The sequence below is a fragment of the Meles meles genome, chromosome 3 (assembly GCF_922984935.1).
Source record: "Meles meles chromosome 3, mMelMel3.1 paternal haplotype, whole genome shotgun sequence".
In the NCBI taxonomy this organism is placed as follows: Eukaryota; Metazoa; Chordata; class Mammalia; order Carnivora; family Mustelidae; genus Meles; species Meles meles.
In genome coordinates, this window is record NC_060068.1 from 23,909,603 (window position 1) to 23,930,532 (window position 20,930).

The 20,930-nt window shown below is 42.3% G+C and overlaps 1 protein-coding gene across 1 annotated transcript; it reads right to left on the reverse strand.

Annotated features, from left to right (window-relative positions):
• Positions 1-1,651: 1,651 nt before the first annotated feature.
• On the reverse strand, positions 1,652-20,118 carry LOC123939163 (olfactory receptor 56-like). Its single transcript, XM_046001107.1, has 2 exons — positions 19,171-20,118; positions 1,652-1,942 (listed from the first exon to the last, which is right to left on the reverse strand). Exons 1-2 carry the CDS (start codon positions 20,116-20,118, stop codon positions 1,652-1,654), a joined length of 1,239 nt encoding a protein of 412 aa, XP_045857063.1.
• Positions 20,119-20,930: the final 812 nt, after the last annotated feature.

Here is a 20,930-nt window from a genome sequence, read left to right on the forward strand (position 1 = left end):
TAGCTTAAACATAATGGACGCTGAGTGTACCAGATGCACTTCTGATAAACCTTGGGAGGGAAGTGAATGCAAATGTCCATAAAGTACTTCAGAGCGTGTTTGTAATGTTGCCCCATGTCTCTGCCATGACGGCCATGATTATGTTGGTCTGGACTCCTGGTTCCTGGCAGAGCTCTGCAGAATGTGGGACTTGTTCTGACCCGCGGGAGGGGTGTTCTGGCAACAACTCAGGAGAGGGCCAACCTGACTGTCCAGCCCAACCCTCAGTGGCTGACGCTTAGGGACTTCTTGGTGCTGAGTGGTGGTTATTGGAGGGGCTCATAAATGAGCCTCAGTATATGAACGGGGTCTCTGCTCAGATCCAGTGCTGTGTGGGAAGTTATTTAATCCCTTAGAACTTTAATTTCTGGGGGCGCCTGAGGGGTTCAGTGGGTTAAAGCCTCTGCCTTCGGCCCAGGTCATGATCCCAGGGTCCTGGGATCGAGCCCCACATGGGGCTCTCTGCTCTGCGGGGAGCCTGCTTCCTCCTCTCTCTCTCTCTCTCTCTCTCTGCCTGCCTCTCTGCCTGCTTGTGATCTCTGTCTGTCAAATAAATAAATAAAATCTTTAAACAAATAAAAAAAGAACTTTAATTTATGTGCATAAAAAAAGACCTGTAGCACAGCATAATATGTGTCTCCTATGACACACATTTGTTTCCCCGTCCATTTCCAGGCATGGATGGAGTCGGGGGTTCATGCACAGAAGACTTTGCAGAGAGAAAGCATGTTTTGTTTTTTTTTAGTTCTGTTTTAGGTTTTATTTATTTATTTGATACAGAGAGAGAGAATTCACAAGTAGGCAGAGAGGCTGGTGGGGTGGGGGAAGCAGGCTCCCCGCTGAGCAGAAAGCCTGATGTAGGGCTCAGTCTCAGGACCCTGAGATCATGACCTGAGCTGAGGGCAGAGGCTTAACCCACTGAGCCACCCAGGGGCCCCAGAGATTAATCATGTTTTGAATGGCAATAAACTGATCGCATTTAAACAGGAATTTTTATGATGTTTCATAAAATGGAATCCTGATAAAGCCAAGGCATATCTGAGAACAAAGTATCCTGATTGGCAGGATTGGGCTCATTTCCCTGAAAACTAGTCCTCTGTCCGGCGAAGGTCATTGGAGATGGCTCCGTCTGGTGGCTTCAGTGCCCCCTCCTCCATGCGTGAATGAGGGGAGCATTTGCCTCGTGCAGGCAACATGTGGGGGGGGGGTTCCTGAGCCAACACTAACTCTGTGGATGGCCTGACCCAAGCCCCAGATGTTGAGCTCCTTGAACAAACCCCGTCCTTCTGTGTTCCTCTGATGCTGCTCTTGGTGGGGTAAAAAACAGCCCTAGGGATGGTAGTTGAGGGTGTAGGGTTGGCAGGGATATCTGCTGAGAGCAACTATGCCTGCGGTGATGTGGGACTGGATACATGGATCCTTCCATCCCAAGCCTCCCATAGTGGCTCTCCTTCAGGCTGGAATGAGTGCGAGCTGCCCTTCATGCTCCATGTTTGGACAGTGCATGGGGCTTTCCTGTGGCTCTCTCTCTGCCATGCCACAGCACTGAGGATTTCCAGCTTGAAGGACAAGTCACAGTGGAGACCCTTCCCCAAGTGTCAGGAGATACTGCTCACTGACTGGACTGGAAGGAAGGCAGAAGAAGGTGCCAGTATCCCACGGGCACCCGTGTCCTGTCAGCACCATGTGGTTGAGTTTCATCAATGCCCCAAAGGCGGAGGTTTAAGATATGAGCAAATAACCTGGTGTCTGCTTCCTGTGCTCCATGGGACATTTCTGGGTCATCTCTGCTGTTCTTCCTGTTGGGCGGCTGCTGCTGACAGTGGGCTGTGGTGGACGTGGCTTTGATGATGTCACATGGAGGCCCGGGCATAGGAAGGCATCCATGCATCCGGTGTGTTTCCTGAGGGACAGGGAGGTGAGGGGGTGTCGTGCCCTGCACACCTGCAGGGTCTTCCTAGGGGAGTGTCTCCACTGCCCTACCCCTTGTGCCATGCAGGTCAAGTCTCCAGTGACCACACAAGCAAGAAGCAAGGCCCACAGCTTGAAAAACTGCTGGAGCCCTCCACCCCCACCTTCCAGCATCTCTTGTTGAATCCTTGGTGCTTGATGGTTTCCCTGGAAACATGACCAGCAGACATCAAGGACATGCCACCTGTTTGTCCAGATGTTTCACTCCCTGGTCTCCCTGTAGCTCATGGGAATCTTGCTGTCCTCCCCATGAGGCCGCTCTCAGCTCTCCTGTTGGGGTTGAAATCTGTTCAAGTTCATGAGGAGCCCCATTTCTGCTCACAAATGCCGTTGCAGGTCTGTGGGTCTCAGTTGCACTTCCAGGTGACTCCTCGACGCTGCCTTCTTTCCAGTGTGATAAAGAATGGATAAGCAGGTCTTCTTAATTTTCAAGCACTCATTCCCATTTCACCTGTACCGTCGGCCCCATAATGCACACATTATGGTCAGGAGTGGAGCAGCTGTGGCTGCAATAGGTTCCTCTGAAGGACTTTCGGTCCCTGATATGGCTCCTTGGATTGTGGAGTTTTCATAGGTAAGCATGCACACAGCTGTCGCATTAGGAAGAAGAGTCCTGCACCCATCCAGCTCCCACAGACTCTCACGGACTTGTGCTTTGTGGCCTTGCAGTGTCATGTGGTGGAACTTCATTTGGAATACTTTCTTGCGCTGAGTGTTCTCATCTGCTCAGTGTCCTTCATATGCAGACCAGAAAGTGGCTCTGGGTTGCCCAGAGATGGGGGACAGGATTTTGTAAATGTGTGTGTTTAATGAGAATATGGATTTTAGCTTCAGGGTCACTGTGAAGCCTGGAAATAACCATGTCCACAGAAGTCTGTTGTCAAAGAGTCACTTGCACCCTTTTCTCCAAAGCTTTGGCTAACATTCAGCCTCAAATTATTAGCTGCTTGACTTTATTTCCTCACTGTTCATTCCACATGAAGGATTCACGATGCAGTTCTTCTTCTTAGTTTAAAACCTTGCTTGCAGCACAATATATCATCAACAGACTCCTTGCACATCTCTGTTTTTCCAGCCATGACTTGCCCCTTTGTAGTATTTGACCTCCCAGTCCTTTCAGAAGCTGGTGTCCACTGGGCTTCGTATGTCTCCTTCCCTCCTAGATGCCACCCGCTGTCCTCCACTTGACCTTCAGGTACTGCTGAGTCAGAGCTCTGACCCTCGGGCAGGATGCGTCACCACCCGCTGTCAGGGTTCATATGTCCACCTGGACTGAGTCTGGCTCTTCTGCCATGTTCCCAGCTCTGCCAAAGACTGCACCGTCCCTGGGCATCCTGCAGCTGGCACGACAATACGAGCTCTCCCTGTGAGGCTCAGGGCCATGTTCGAACCTCCACGACCCCTGGAAGTATAAGACACAATAATTGCCTGCTTCTTAGAGAGTCAGAAGGATTCCACAACTGAATAATTGCTAATATTTTAAACTGCTCCTAGTTTAAAATGGCAATATCAGAGTAATCATATGGAAAAAGACTCAAAGTGCAGATTAATCATATGAAATGTGTAATCCTGTGACTGTGTCTTGGGGTTCAGAAACCCTGCTCAAACACGCAGGGTGCCTTCAGAGGATATGCTTCATGACACCAAGGTGCTCTTATCATTTTCAAAAGCAATTTTTGCTTATTACTTTTTTCTAATGCTCTTAAATATCTTAATTATAATTTAAATGGAATAAAATGTAGCTGAAAATGCATAGTGGATGAGTTTTTATTATTTTTATTTTTATTATGTTATATTAGTAACCAAACAGTATGGCATTTTTTGTTTGTTTGTTTTGTTTTGTTTTGTTTTGTTTAATTTCTTTTCACTGTTCCAGAATTCATTATTTATGCAAGACACCCAGTGCTCCATGCAATACATGCACTCCATGATACCCACAATCCCCCAACACCCCACCCTCTCCCCTCCAAAACCCTCAGTTTGTTACTCAGAGTCCACATTCTCTCATCGTTCTTCTCCCGCTCCAATTTCCCCCAAACTCCCTTCTACTCTCAATCTTCCCATGTTATTTCTTATGCTCCACAAGTAAGTGAAACCATGTGACACTTGACTCTCTCTGCTTGTCTTATTTCACTCAGCATAATCTCTTCCAGTCCCGTCCATGTTGCTACAAAAGTTGGGTATTCATCCTTTCTGATGGAGGCATCATACTCCATCGTGTATATGGACCATATTTTCTTTATCCCATTCTGTGTTGAATGCATCTTGGTTCTTTCCACAGTTTGGCCACCATGGCCATTGCTGCTATGAAAATTGGGGTACAAATGGCTCTTCTTTTCACTACATCTGTATCTTTGGGATAAATACCCAGCAGTGCAATTGCAGTGTCCTAGGGAAGCTCTACTTTTAATTTCTTTTTTTTTTTTAATTTTTATTTTTTAAATTTCTTTTCAGCATAACAGTATTCATTGTTTTTGCTACACACCCAGTGCTCCATGCAATACGTTGCTTCTCTATTACCCACGAACTGGTTCCCCCAACCTCCCACCTCCGGCCCCTTCAAAACCCTCAGGTTGTTTTTCAGAGTCCATAGTCTCTCATAGTTCATCTCCCCTTCCAATTTCCCTCAACTCCCTCTCCTCTCCATCTCCCCATGTCCTCCATGTTATTTGTTATGCTCCACAAATAAGTGAAACCATATGATACTTGACTCTCTCTGCTTGACTTATTTCACTCAGCATAATCTCTTCCAGTCCCATCCATGTTGCTACAAAAGTTGGGTATTCAACCTTTCTGATGGAGGCATAATACTCCTTAGTATATATGGACATCTTCCTTATCCATTCATCTGTTGAAGGGCATCTTGGTTCTTTCCACAGTTTGGCGACAGTGGCCATTGTTACTACAAACATTGGTATACAGTCGGCCCTTCTTTTCACTACATCTGTATCTTTGAGGTAAATACCCAGCAGTGCAATTACAGGGTCATAGGGAAGCTCTATTTTTAATTTCTTGAGGAATCTCCACACTGTTCTCCAAAGTGGCTGTACTAACTTGCATTCCCACCAACAGTGGAAGAGGGTTCCCCTTTCTCCACATCCTCTCCAACACACGTTGTTTCCTGTCTTGCTAATTTTGGCCATTCTAACTGGTGAGAGGTGGTATCTCAATGTGGTTTTAATTTGAATCTCCCTGATGGCTAGTGATGATGAACATTTTTTCATGTGTCTGATAGCCATTTGTATGTCTTCATCGGGAGAGTTTCTGTTCATATCTTCTGCCTATTTCTTGATATGATTATCTGTTTTGTGCATGTTGAGTTTGAGGAGTTCTTTATAGATCCTGGATATCAGCCCTTTGTCTGTACTGTCATTTGCAAATATCTTCTCCTATTCCAAGGGTTGTCTCTTTGTTTGTTGACTGTTTCCTGTGCTGTGCAGAAGCTTTTGATCTTGATGAATTCCCAAAAGTTCATTTTTGCTTTTGTTTCCTTGGCCTTTGGAGACATATCTTGAAAGAAGTTGCTGTGGCTGATATCGAAGAGGTTACTATCTATGTTCTCCTCTAGGATTCTGATGGATTCCTGTCTCACGTTAAGGTTTTTTTTATCCATTTTGAGATTATCTTTGTGTACAGTGTAAGAGAATGGTCGAGTTTCATTCTTCTACATATCACTGTCCAGTTTTCCCAGCACCATTTATTGAAGACACTGTCTTTCTTCCACTGTATATTTTTTCCTGTTTTGTTGAATATTATTTGAACATAGAGTTGAGGGTCCATATCTGGGCTCTCTACTCTGTTCCACTGGTCTATGTGTCTGTTTTTATGCCAGTATGACTCGGTCTTGGTGATCAAAGCTTTGTAGCAAAGCATGAAATCAGGAAACGTGATGCCGCCAGTTTTGTGTTTGTTTTTCAACATTTCCTTAGCAATTTGGGGTCTCTTCTGATTCCAGATGAATTTTAGGATTATTTGCCCCAGCTCTTTGAAAACTACCGGTGGAATTTTGATCAGAATGGCATTAAAAGTATAGATTGCTCTAGGCAGTATAGACATTTTAACAATGTTTTTTCTTCCGATCCAAGAGCAAGGAATGGTCTTCTATCTTTTTGTGGCTTCTTCAGTTTCTTTCATGAGTGCTCTGTATTTCCTCGAGTACAGATCCTTTACCTCTTTGATTATTTGGTTATTTGCTTATTCCCAGGTATCTTCTGGTTCTTGGCGCTATAGTAAATGGAGTCGATTCTCTAATTTCCCCTTCTGTATTTTCATTGTTAGTGTATAAGAAAGCCACTGATTTACGTACATTGACTTTGCATCCTGCCACGTTACTGAATTGCTGTATGAGTTCTAGTAGTTTGGGGGTGGAGTCTTTGGGGTTTTCCATATAAAGAATCATGTCATCTGAGGAGAGAGAGTTTGACTTATTCCTTGCCAATTTGGATACCTTTTATTTCTCTTTGTTGTCTGGTTGCCATTGCTAGGATTTCTAATACTGTGTTGAACAAGAGTGGTGAGAGTGGGCATCCTTGTTGTGTTCCTGATCTCAACAGAAAGGCTACAAGCTTTTTCCCATTGAGGATGATATTTGCTGTGGGTCTTTCATAGATAGATTTTATGAAGTTCAGGAATGTTCCCTCTCTCCCTATGCTTTGAAGTGTTATAATCAGGAATGGATGCTGGATTTTGTCAAATGCTTTTTCTGCATCAATTGAGAGGACCATGTGTTTCTTTTCTCTCCTCTTATTGATTTGCGAATGTTGAACCATCCTTATAACCCAGGGATGAACCCCACCTGGTCATGGTGGATAATCTTTTTAATGTGCTGCTGGATCATGTTTGCTAGGATCTTGTTGAGAATCTTAGCATCTATATTCATCAGTGTTATTGGTCTGAAATTCTCCTTTTTGGTAGGGTCTTTGCCTGGTTTGGGGATCAGGGTAATGCTGGCTTCATAAAAAGAGTCTCGAGGTTTTCCTTCTACTTCAATTTTTTGGAACAGCTTCAGGAGAATAGGTGTTATTTCTTCTTTGAATGTTTGGTAGAAGGGCACCTGGGTGACTCAGTGGGTTAAAGCCTCTGCCTTAAGCTCAGGTCATGGTCTCAGGGTCCCGGGATCGAGCCCCGAATCGGGCTCTCTGCTCAGCGGGGGGCCTACTTCCCCTCTCTCTCTGCCTGCTTCTCTGCCTACTTGTGATCTCTGTCTGTCAAATAAATAAATAAAGTTATTTAAAAAAAAAAAAAAGAAAGTTTGTTAGAATTCCCCAGGGAATCCATCAGGTCCTGGGCTCTTGTTTTTTGGGAGGTTTTTGATCACTGCTTTAATCTCGTTACTGGATATCAGTCTATTCAGGTTGTCCATTTCTTCCTGGTTCAATTTTGGGAGTTCATAGTTTTCTAGGAATGCATCCATTTCAATCTAGGTTGTTTAGCTTATTGGAATATAACTGTTGGTAATAATTTCTGATGATTGTTTCTGTGTCCTTGGTGTTAACTGTGATCTCTCCCTTTTCATTCATAATTTTATTAATTTGGGCTTTCTCTCTTTTCTTTTGGATTAGTGTGGCCAATGGTTTACCGATCTTATTGACGCTTTCAAAAAACCATCTTCTAGTATCATTGATACGTTCTACGGTGTCTCTGGTTTCTACCTCCTTGATCTCTGATCTAATCTTGATTATTTCCCTTCTTATGTGTGGAGTTGGTTTGATTTGTTGTTGATTCTCCAGTTCTTTAAGGTGTAGACACAGCTGTGTATTCTGGATTATTCAATTTTTTTGAGGAAGGCTTGGATGGCTATGTATTTCCCCCCTTAGGACCGCCTTTGCTGTATCGATATGTTTTGGACCGAAGTGTCTTCATTCTCGTTTGTTTTCTTGAATTGTTTACGTTTTTCTTTGATCTCCTGGTTGATCCAAGCATTCTTCAGCATGGTGGTCTTTAGCCTCCAGGTGTTTGAGTTCCTTCTGAACTTTTCCTTGTGATTGAGCTCCAGTTTCAAAGCATGGTGAACTGAGAATATGCAGGCAATAATGTCAGTCTTTTGCTATCAGTTGAGTCATGATTTGTGACCCAATATGTGGTCTACTCTGGAGAAGGTTCCATATGCACTTGAGAAGAATGAGTATTCCGTTGTTTTAGTGTGGAATACTCTGTATATATCCAGGAGGTCCTTCTTGTCCAATGTTTCATTCAATGCTCTTATTTTTTTATTAATTTTCTGCTTCGATGTTCTGTCTATTACTGAGAGAGGCATATTAAGATCTCCTACTATTAATGTATTCATATCAATATGACTCTTTATCTTGATTAATAGTTTTCTAATGTAATTGGCTGATCCCATATTGGGGGCATAGATATTTACAATTGTTAGATCATCTTGGTGGATAGTCCCTTTAAGAATTATGTAGTGTCCTTCTGTATCTCTGACTACAGTCTTAGATTTTAAATTCTAATTTATCTGATATGAGAATCGTTACCCCGGCCTTCTTTTGAGGCCCATTGGCATGAAAGATGCTTCTCCATCCCTTCCCTTTCAGTCTGAGTGTATCTTTTGGTTCAAAATGGGTCTCTTGTAGACAACATATGGATGGGTCCTGTCTTTTTATCCAATATGCAACCCCGCGTCATTTTATGGGCACATTTAGGCTGTTCACATTGAGAGTGATTATTGAGTGATAGGTTTTGATTGACATCGTGTTACCTTTGAAGAGTTTCTGTCTGTTGATTGTCTCTATATTTCTGTTCATTGATAGTCTTAGGATTTTTTCTCTTTTATAGAACCCCTCTTAATATTTCCTGCAGTGTTGGCTTGGTGGTTGCATAGTCTTTTAAGCCTTGCCGGTCTTGGAAACTCTTTATCTCTCCATCCATTTTGAATGTCAGTCTTGCTGGATAAAGTATTCTTGGCTGTATGTTCTTCTCATTTAGTACTCTGAATATATTTTGCCAGCCCTTCCTGGGTTGCCAGGTCTCTGGGGACAGGTCTGACGTTATTCTAATGGGCTTCCCTCTGGATGTAAGGAGCCTCTTTGTCCTAGCTGCTTTTAAGAGGGTCTGACTAGAAGAGTAATATTTCATTCTAACTATCAGGTGTCGTGAGGACTTTTGAGAACCTAAAATCTTGGGGGGGGGGGTGGACCACTCTGCCTCTAGTACATGATCGTTGTTTCCATTCGTGAGATTGGGAAAATTTTCATAGACAATTTTTTCCACTATATCTTCTAGACTTCTTTCTTTTTCCTCCCCTTCAGGGATTCCAATAATTATGACGTTGGAATGCTTCATGGCATCATTTATTTCCCTGATTCTGTGTTTGTGGCTTCTGAGCTGTTTGTTCCAGGCTTTCTCCTGATCCTTTCTCTCTACCTGTTTGTCCTCCAGATCACAAATTCTATCTTCTGTCTCAGTGACCCTAGGTTTTAGAGAATTTAGATTAGATTGGAATTCATTGAGAACATTTTGAACATCATCCCTGGTGGCTTTAGTTCTGCCCTAACATTGTGAACATCATCCCTGGTGGCTTTCAGTTCTGCCCTAATCAATTCTGTTTGGTCATCCATGGCTTTCTCCAACCTAGCTATTGCCTGGATAATTGTTAGCCTGAATTCCTTTTCTGATGTATTGTCTATGTTGATAGCCATTAGCTCTGTTGCAGAATATCCATCCTCTGTATTTTTCTTCTGTTGGGCATTCCCCTCCTATTCATTTTGGTAAGAGATGACTGAATAGATGCAGCTGGATGTATCGATTGTGGCACAGTCAAGGTGCACCCTGGAACACTTCTGTTCAATCAGGATTCCCCACCTAAATGAGAGAAAAAGAGAAAAGAAGAAGAAATAGAAAAGAAAGAAAAAAAAGAAATGAAAAGAAAAAAGAAAAAGAGAGAGAGAGAATGAGAGAGATAGAGAGAGAGAGTAAAAAAAAAGGGAAGATAAAAGAGAAGGGTCAGCCCTAATGCATCCCAAGGTAAGATTTGTGAAGTATACAAACAAAAACAGACAAATAAAAAGACTGATAAAAGTATATGACAAGAGAAAAAAATATATATATATATATAAAAGCAAAAAGAAAAGGAAGAACCTCTTCAAAAAACCCCCAAGTGTAAGATTTATATACCATTAGGACAAACACAAATACACAGAAACACTGGCGGAAGGAAAAGATGGGAGAGTGGTTATAAATTCTCAGTGTGGGTGAGGAAGGTTATTTTGATTCTTCCTGGATGTATCTTTATATCTTTTTAAAGGACTCAACTTTTCTACAATAAAGGGGGATTAAAAATTGTTTTGCTATACAGGTAGAATTGATTGGGAAAAGGGGATTACCTTGAAGTTTAACTCTATATGTATATTAGAAAATAAAAATTAAAAAAAGAATAAACTAGACTAAACTAAATTAAAATTTTAAAAAAAATTAAAAAATAGAAAAGCAAAAGAAAAACACGGGTGTATGTATCAAAAAGTTCAGGTTAGAAGGTTATGAAGGAATTTGACATACTGGACATCTCACTGTGATGGTAAATAGTTTAAAATATTATCTATACGTATAAAAAAGAACCAGAATAGTGGTAAAGAGTTAAAAATAAAAGTTGTATTTATGAAGTAGTGGTGGTGTTTCTCTTGTCCTCTTCTTTTTTTTTTTTTTTTTTTCTTCCTTCCTGGTTGGTTTTCTGGGGGAGGGGCCTGCCACGCAGGTTTTCAGACAATATGTTCCCTGAGTTAGGTCTTCCTTCCCCCCTCAAGGGGGTGAGCTCTGAGGAAACCAGTTTTTTTAGGCTTTTGTTCTCTGGAGGTTTTTATTTCTTTCATCTGTTTTCTCTCTTCTTGACAGCTTTTGATGGTTTTTGGAGGTTTAGAGGAGAGCAAACTGCACCCTGACCTCCCTCTCAGAGAGAAGCCTCAGAATGCTCTGCAGAGCTGCTGGCAGAGTAGGTTCTGAGTCACGGTCCCTGGGGATGCAGGATCTCCTCCTTGTACCCAATACCTCAGCATCGGCGGCTGTCTGGGCAGCTCCAGACTGCCAGAGAGGTTCCACGCAGCAATCACACACTGAGATTTTCCCACTGGCCCAGGCTGGGTATGCCTGGTTTTTCAGGATGCCAGAGTTCCAGGCTAGCACCTTTGCACACCTCTCCCAGGGAAGGGTGTGGGACGTGAGCGTTTCAGGAACACCATCTGGCCAGGCTTCCAGCCCCTCACGAGAGCCAGACTCCACGTGTTCCCAGGCACGCTGGTGGCTCAGGCGTGCTGGTGGCTCAGGGACCAAGACCTGGTTTCTCCACCACACTCTCTCTGGCTTTGCACCAAGGGAGGCTGTCCTGGGTCCAGGACTTAAACCCCTGTCCCTAACCTCCCAGATTCCCACAATATCCCCCCATGATCCTTTGCTCTTTTTTTTTTTTTTTTTTTTTGAGTGCTTTCAACCAGACTGCAAGGTAATGCTGGTCCCCAGACACAGGGCACTCTTGTATTGGGGTATTACTTTCCAATCGGTTGCCTCTGGTGGCTTCCTCCCCCTTTTTGTTTATCTTCCAATATCAGTCCGATGTTCCCAGTCTGCTTAACCTTCCACTTGGTGTCTTCTGCTCCTGTAGAGATCCAGATATGTATAATTCTGATCTCAGGCTGATTTCATGGGTGATCGGAGTTCTTTGGTCGGTAATCAGCTCACTTTAGCGTACAGGTTGAAACGGCACCTACTCCTACCTCCCCGCCATCTTGACTCCCCCTGAATGGCCAGCCTTTAATGTTAGATGGCCCTGGGATGGCTTCTAGGTCTGTGGTTGTCCTTGTCCTGTCTTTTTGTTGTCTGTTGCATTGTTATTGTTTTTGGAGAAATGAGGCCAGCCAAGAGTAAGGGGACTCTTTCATCTCCCTGTTCCTCCTAATGGATGTGGGGGATTCTCCCTCACTCACTTCCCCTGTTAATGGCTGTAACTGGAGCCAGCTGAGGTTGGTTTAACTCGGGACAGAGACCTTAGGGTATATTCCCAAGCAGCTGCCAATACTCTCTTTGTTTCAGGGAAGTTCCCTTCTTTCTCTGGCCTGACTTGGACTGCTTAACCCTAAGTTAAGTTTATTGGTTTAATTAAGATAGACATGTCTTTTAAGTTAGCAGTAGTAAAAGTAAAACTTTGAAGTTTACTGAAGGTCAAATAAGCTCATGTTATTTGTTAAAATTTGTTAGCAAAGAAATTACTAAACTGATTGTTAATTGTCTCAAAGTTTTTTTTTTTTTAATTATTTGACAGACAGAGATCACAAGTAGGCAGAGAGACAGGCAGAGAGAGAGAGGAAGCAGTCTCCCCACTGAGCAGAGAACCCAATGCGGGGCTCGATCCCAGGACCCTGGGATCATGACCTGAGCTGAAGGCTTAACCCACTGAGCCACCCAGGTGCCCCTCAAAGTTTTAATGGGTAATTGTTAAAGTAGCTTTCAAAGTCTTTGCTAACCTGAAACTTTAAACCAAGTGGGATAAAATGCTAGAGAACTGGTCACTGAAACTAGGTTTTTGCTTTTGAAATCTGTTGGTAAACATCTTTTTTGCTTAACTGAATTCTGTTGCAACAGCCCCGGGTCCGCTGTCTGAACTAAACCCATTCGTAAGAATGGAAGGGGAGACTGATAACCTCCCATTAGCCAGGGATACCCAAAGGGGAGAGTGTCCAACCTGTTTGAATCTGAAGAGTGCCTGCCTGTGTGAACGTATCTGTATGGCTCCACCACTTCGGCTATGGAGTCTGAGTGGGCTGCACCCTTAGTCTTGTGGGGCGTCATATGGCATAACGGTCATCTACTCCACGGAGTAGCCTGGTCTGGGGTTTATACGGACAGACCTTAGCTAAGACGCTCCTAAGTTCCCACGAGGGATGCGAGCAGGACAGCATCTGAAAGATCCCCCTCCCTTTGTCTGCGACATCATTTACGGTGGGAGGGAAACCCTGAAAACTCACTATCTTAGGAAGAAAAAAATTGGAAAGACACTGGTATATAAAAGCTGGTTTTTCTCTCTGTTTAAAAGGGCAAAGTTTTCTTTGATTGATCTGCTGTTAAGAAAATGTCAATGGTTTTCTCTTTGCCCGCCCAAAATTGTAAATGAGATCTCTTTAACTCAGGCTTTTCCTTGGTATGCGAAGTTACTCAGTAAGTACTGCTAAACCAATAATAAACCTTGAGTTGCATTTGGGTAAGTGCTGTAAATACTCTAAGGGTTCTATACATTTCCTAAAGTTATAATATTTTGATAAGGTCATTACCTGGTAATTTAACCATATCTCTTCTGAGTTTTTGCCATTTCTAATTGTTTTAATTATTTTGTAAGATGAAGATTACACAGGAGAAATTAAAATTATGGCTACCTTGAAGGAAGGAGTGCTCCTCTTGCAACCTCGAGTCCCCATTGCGCAATTAATTATCATGCCATGGATGGAGACCAATAACCCAGCTCTGAAAGGCAGGAGAGGAACTGGAGGTTTTGGCTCTACTGATGTATGTTGGACCCAATTAATTTCTGCAGATAAACCTTACTTGAATCTGATAATTCAGGGCCAAGCCTTTTTGGGGTTAGTTGACACAGGAGCGGATGTTTCAGTGACTGCTTCCCAACACTGGCCTAAAATTTGACCTCTTGTGGATTCCGATACTTTCATTAGGGGTGTGGGACAAGCTTGTGCTCCTAAGCTAAGTGCAGATTTCTTGAATTGGTCCTCTGCTAAGGGCCATCAGTGAGTGTTCCAGCCCTTTGTGTTACAAATTGACCTTAATCTATGCGGCCCTGATGTTTTAACAGACATGGGCATTTCTTTAACAACAGCCCTAGGTCCCAATGGCCCTTATGAAAAAGATGGGATAGGATAGGCACAAGGCAAAGGTTTAGGAAAGACTACAGGGAGAGCCAAATCCACTCCAGATACAATCGCAGCATTCCAAGGCTGGTTTGGGTTTTCCTCAGGGCCACTGAAATCCCCTCCTGTGCGGCCTATTGAATGGAAATCTGATGACACTGTATATGGGTGGATCAGTGGCCCTTGCCTGCAGAAAAATTGGCAGCAGCAGTGACTTTAATGGAAGAACAGCTGCTTTTGGGTCATTTAAAGGAATCTTTTAGCCCTTGGAATACTCCTATATTTGTAATTAAAAAGAAATCAGGAAAGTGGAGACTCTTACAAGATCTGAGGGCAGCAAATGCTACTATGAAATGTATGGGGGCCCTTCAACCTTGACTACCTACACCATCAGCTATCCCTCTTCAATACAAATTAATTATATTAGATCTAAAGGATTGTGGGGTTTTTTTTGTTTTTGTTTTTGTTTTTTTTTTACCATTCCGCTAGCCCCCCAAGACTGTGAACGATTTGCCTTTACCATTCCCAGTACTAACTATAAAGAACCTGCTAAACGGTACCAATGGCAGGTTTTACCTCAAGGTATGGCTAATAGTCCCACTCTGTGCCAGGAATTTGTTTCTCATGCAATTTCTCCGTTTCGAGCACAATTTGAACCAATGGTCAATTGCATACATTACATGGATGATATTCTCTTAGCAGCTGAGACAGAGGAAATTTTGCAATGAGCCTTTACCTTTTTGGTCACTCAATTACAGCAGTATAATTTGGTGGTGGCCCCCGAAAAGGTGCAGAAAATGGAGCCTTTTGAATATTTGGGATACATTATTGAAAATAGAAGAATTCGCCCTCAAAAGATCTCTTTACAAACGCAGTCCTTTCAATAAAAATTGTTAGGAAATATTAATTGGATTAGACCTTTCTTACATTTAACAGCTGATGATTTAAAACCTTTGTTCGACACCTTAAGAGGAGATAGCTCTCCCTTCTCTCCCTGAGCATTAACTGAAGACGCTAAAACAGCGTTATAGCTAGTTAATGATAAATTGTCACAGGCGCAGCTCTTCCACGCCGATATATTTAATTCTATTAATGCCATCCAGGTTAACTTTAGCAGTTATATGGCAAGTTCATGGGCCTTTGGAGGGGATTCATTTAACTTTACACCAACTACATGTCATCATTGGGCAGGTAGAGTTATTAACACAACTGATTACCCGGGGTCGTCAGAGGATTATTCATATTACAGGTAAGGAACCTGAATTCTTGGTCCTACCAATGCTAACTACTGAATGTGTGCAAACATTATTTAGCTTTAATCTTGACTGGCAAATAGCTCTCTCTAATTACCCGGACAACTTAAGTATCATCTGCCAGTGGATAAATTATTACAATCTCTTTCTACTGCACCTATACAAATGAACAATCCTGTTCAAACTACCCCCTGACTTCTGCTATTAATATTTTTGTGGATGCAGATAAAAGGGGGAACATTGGCATTTATAAATCTTCCCATTCCGCTCATGAGTCTTTTCGCGCCTTTTATTCAACTAAATCAGTACAAAGGGCTGAATTGAAGGCAGTACTATTGGCTCTGGAAGCGTTCCCCAAACCATGCAATTTATTTACTGACAGCCATTATGTGGCACGAGCCATCCCAGTGTTGCCTACTGCTTATATTCTTACCAATGATGAAGAACTTCTTTACCTCTTCACCACTATTCAACATCTATTAAATACAAGGACCAATCCCATATATGTTGCCCATATTCGAGCACATACAAATTTGCCCGGCCCCTTGGCCAAAGGCAATGCTATTGCAGATGCCTTAACTCACATACAAGTAGTAATGCTTTCTAATTCTGATCAAGCTATTCGGAGTCATGCCCGATTCCATCAGAACGCAGCTGCCTTGCATAGACAATTCTGATTGTGGAGGGAAGAGGCACGCCAGATAGTAAAAAACTGTTCAACTTGTCCTATTCATTATCCTCAACTGACTTATGCTGTAAATCCTTGAGGCTTAATGCCTAATCACTTATGGCAAATGGATGTAACTATTTTCCCCCTTTTGGGAAACTTAAATATCTTCATGTTTCCATTGATACCTTTTCTGGATTTCTGCACGCTACAGCGCACTCTGGGGAATCCTTTACTGATGTTCAAAATCATCTATTTTCAGAGTTTGCCACTTTGGGTACACCAAAGGCAATAAAAGCAGATAATGGGATGGCCTATACATCTCAAGCTTTTCAAACCTTTTGCACTACCTTTCAAATAGGGCACTCTACAGGTATTCCATATAACTCTCAGGGACAGGCCATTGTTGAGCGTGCAAATAGTACTCTTAAATCATACCTTAAAAAATTAAAAGAGGGGGAGATACTACAGGGAAAAGTAAAATATTCCCCGCATATGCATTTAAATTTAACCTTATATGTTTTAAATTTTTTGAATGTTGATGAAATAGGTCGCACAGCAGCTGAATGCTTTTAGCATCCAGACTTCTCCCCTCTCCCTTATGCTAGGTGGAGGGACCCCCTGATGGGCACTTGGAAGGGTCCTGATCCTGTCCTCCGCAGAGGGTGCAGTTTTGTTTGTGTTTTTCCTCAGGATGAAGATACCCTGCGGTGGCTCCTGGAAAGGTGGTGCCGACCCCTTGCCTCTCCACCAGAGGATGGCTCACCTCACATTGAACAGCCAGAACAGATGGAGAAGAAGAATACACCTTCCCCCCTTACAGCCCCATTTGGACAGAATGTCTTCAAGAAAAACCCTTGATTATCTCTGCTCATGGTGTCCCTGATTTCTCTATTACTGACTGATCGAGGAAGGATAGAGAAGAACCTCTGCAAGACATTGCCTTCCCTCGTAGCTTCCCAATGCATAATGTGACCATTCTAGGAGGGATCTTCTCTACGGCTGGAGGAATGTTCCATACAGAACTTTGGAAGCTGGTTGCTGCCCTGGGACCAACTGGGGTGCAAATAGCTAAGAGTTATACTACCACAAAAGACTTCAACCTAACCTTATGGGCCTGTGTTCCTAGAACTTTTTTTACTGGTAGTGGGCTCAGGAACAATAGTTCTCATCTCCTTTCTGGGGGGGACACCTACTGTATAACATCCATTGTAACGACTGTGTGTTAACTAATTGTTTATAATACTAATGTTAGCCTTGATTTAATGTATCTTCAAAAAGATATATCAAGCATCAGTCAGTCTCGACTGGATGTAGTTAACCCTGTTGAAGCGGTTGCACATATCCTAGATCACCTCCATGGGTTTAACCCTGGTAACTTATTAAAACATTCATTCTGGCTGTGTACTGGACTTCTCCTTATGTTACTTACTCTTGTGTTAATATGGTGCATTATACAGTTTCGTGCAGGACAGCAACGACTACGTGCCCAAGCACAAACACATTTGCTTGATTTATTTAAAAAGGAAGGGGGAGATGTGGGAGGCCACGATAAGGCTTGAGACGAGGACCAAACCAGGCCCTGACTTGTGTCTCCTTTAAAGGCCGAATAGCCTAACAAAAGGTTTAGGACAGAAGAGTTGAGTAGCACTGAGAAAGGGTCTGTGCTATGTGTTGTGCGCTCGCCAATGTGACTTCCCACATGTTTACTAGTTAGATGAGAGCAGAGTCATAAACTCTTTTTTTTTTTTAAAGATTTTATTTATTTATTTGATGGAGAGAGAGATCACAAGCAGGCAGAGAGGCAGGCAGAGAGAGGAGGAAGCAGGCTCCCTGTGGAGCAGAGAGCCTGATGCGGGGCTCGATCCCAGGACCCTGAGATCATGACCTGAGCCGAAGGCAGCGGCTTAATCCACTGAGCCACCCAGGCGCCCCCGGAGTCATAAACTCTTAACTGGTCCTTGCTGTTCCAGCACAGCTCATAAATCACTCTCAGGTTTTACTTCTTACAAGACAATTGTACTAACATCAGCCATTGCCTACAGGTGTTTATCTGAAGTGGGCAAAACAGGCCTGGTCTGGGGGGTTTTTGTGCGTGTAGCAAAGTCTTTTGTAACCAGCTGAAGATAGTTACTGTTGGCTATATAATGCCTCACTGCCCTGAATAAAGTCGGCACTGTTGGACATCCTCCTCAGTGAGCCTCCTGCCCCCATCTCTTTGTCTCTTTAACTTCTTTTCACCATCCTCTTACCCTCAAATTTCCTGGTCGATTTGTCACGCGGGCCGCGACACCCAGGTATATTTCTTATCTTCACTTCACTTTCTGGATGTTAAATAACTGTGTCTAAATAATTTTACATTGTGCTACTTCAGTCACCAAACCAAGACAATTAAAATATGATGACTATACTGGTAAATTATTAAATCCTTTAGGTTCAATAGCAGTGTATTTTTGTTTATATTGTCAGATGTTAGGACAAGAATACTTCCAAATTTACAGAATCAGCTACATTCACTCTGTTTCCCCTTCTGCTAAAATGTGAATATTTATTCCTTTGACATTAAATGGCAGAAAGTCACTAGAATGTTTAAAAAAATAAAACTCATTGCAGTAATATAAGGCTGAAAATAACTATTTCCATCATCTAGTATAATTATGAATTCTTAATAATAAGAGTTGAAACTAAATAACAACAAAATTCTTGTCTTCATATAGATTCTTTTTGATGATTGGGACAATTTCATAAAATATTTGAAATTTTAAGTAGAATAAAATATGTAAAATAGAATACTTTAATTGGATTTTCTTTAGGTCTACAATCTAGTCTCTTCTTTTAAAAGATTAAAAACTAAGAACTCAATTTAATTCTAATCTTCATTTACAGATCTTTAGAAGATGGAACATCCATGGACTTTCTGTGGTGACTGGCCTCTTTTGAGGACTGAAATTGATATATTTTCTCTTTGTAGTTGAAAAAATATAATTAATTCAGTTCTTCCTCTTCTTCTTCTTCTTCTTCTTCTTCTTCTTCTTCTTTGTGAAACTTCATCATTATTATGATCACTACTTCCACCACCTTAAGTACCAGCACTCCAACTACACCATCAACATATTTACTACCACTATCATCACCACTATCATGATCAATCATCACCAAACCTCATGTGCCTAACTCTTGAAGGTTTACAGTATGAGAGTGAAGTCTATCACTTTCAAGTAAACATGAAGAAGATAAGCATGTTTCACCAGGTTTTTGTGTATATGAACTGAATCCATAAAGACTAGTCCCACTGCAATTTTAAGCATGTGAGGACCAAAACTGAGACCTGAATATCTAAGTAGGGCTGAATTTGACTGAAAGAGAGGTAGGTAGTAATTGACATTCATCTTACATTTGTGGTGTAATTTGAGGTTAGGCAGCGTCCCAACACATTTTTTAGAGCTCCCACCACCTCCTTGTTCCTCAGACTATATATGAGAGGGTTCATCATGGGGGTGAGGATGGCACCAAGCATAAAGAGAACCTGGTCCAGCTTTGGACTGTGATAAGAAGTAGGCCTCATGTAGACTAGCATGGCTGGACCGAAGTATAGGCTCACCACAGTCAAGTGGGAGGAATAGGTGGCCAGAGCTTTATTCCTGCCCTCCACAGAGTTCATGCAGAGGACAGCAAGGAAGATGAGAGCATAAGAGGACAGGATAAAGGACAAAGGAATGAGGAGAACCACAATGCTTGTCATCACTACAGCCTTCTCATAAGCAGAGATGTCCTCACAGGCCAATTTTAGGATGGCCATGACCTCACAGAGGAAATGGGAAATCTCTCTAGAACCACAAATGGGGAAATGCATAGCATACGCTGTGTGCATGAATGATATAAGTGCACCTCCAGCCCAGGAAATGAAAGCCATCTGCAGACATACTTTCTGACTCATGATCAGGGTGTATCTCAAAGGGCTGCAAATGGCCACATAATGGTCAAAAGCCATGAGGGTGATGAGGATACACTCAGCAATTCCTAGAGTCAGGAAGAAAAAGATCTGAGTTCCACAGGCCATCTGTGATATACTTCTCTTCCCTGAGAAGAAGTCAGTTGCCATCTTTGGTACAGTGCTAGAGATTAATGTCAGGTCCATAAGGGCCAGTTGGCTGAGGAGAAAGTACATGGGTGTGTGGAGGTGAGCATCAACCCAAATCAGGAATATAAGGATGGAATTTGTGGTTACAGCCACAGTGTAGATCAGAAGAATTGTAGAGACAAGGACGTTGATATGTTTTATACCATGGAAGAGGCCCAAGAGGATAAAGTCCATATTTGAAGAATCATTTCTTTTATCCATGTTTCTGTATTGTTAGGAGCAATCAACACTGGGAATAAACCAGATTTAGAGAAATCACAAAAATATGTTAGATTCTGTTCTCCAAGCTCTTTCATTTCTTTCATTTATTACCATTGTCATCAGCAGCAGGCTGTGATATTTCTGCAAATGACAACATTTTAGCCAATTTCATGGCTGAGTAGGATATGAGTAGGACATGAGTACTTCATGTCCCTACATATCCTCTTTACTCACAGAACAAATTGGGGCAGTTAACGTCTAGGTTGCATCTCTTAATGTTATCTCAGAGATAATACAACTCCTCCCCTCATTTTTATGTCATTGCTAGGAGACCCTCTTCCCCCTCACCCTTAGGCTCTCTCACTGCCCTATGTGAACCTTGCTTAAGTATATGTTATATGTCCCATAATCACTCAACCATACATTTTTCCATTCCACTATGTCCTATACATGGTGCTAAGTCTTACCAAGACAAAGATGAATAAAATATAATCTCTGATGATAACGACCTTTAGCCTTATAGAAAAATATGACCAGGGGTGCCTGAGTGGCTGGCTCAGTGGGTTAAAGCCTCTGCTTTCAGCTCAGATCATGATCCCAGGGTCCTGGGATCGAGCCCTACATCGGGCTTTCTGCTCAGCAGGGAGCCTGCTTCCTCCTCTCTCTCTCTGCCTGTCTCTCTGCCTGCCTCTTTATCTGTCAAATAAATAAATAAAATCTTTTAAAAAAAGAAAGAAAAACATGGCCATGGACAGGTACATATGAAAAAGTAAGAAAGATTTTATAATGGAAAAATATTCTAATCTATGGCA

What these genes read in the sequence shown, in the direction of transcription:
- LOC123939163 (XM_046001107.1), bottom strand. Translation starts at nt 20,118, where the DNA reads ATGGATAAAAGAAATGATTCTTCAAATATGGACTTTATCCTCTTGGGC. An exon ending in CCTCAAATTACACCACAAAT is followed by an intron (nt 1,943 to 19,170) that starts GTAAGATGAATG and finishes CCTGTCCCTCAG; the next exon opens with GAAACACACCGGATGCATGG.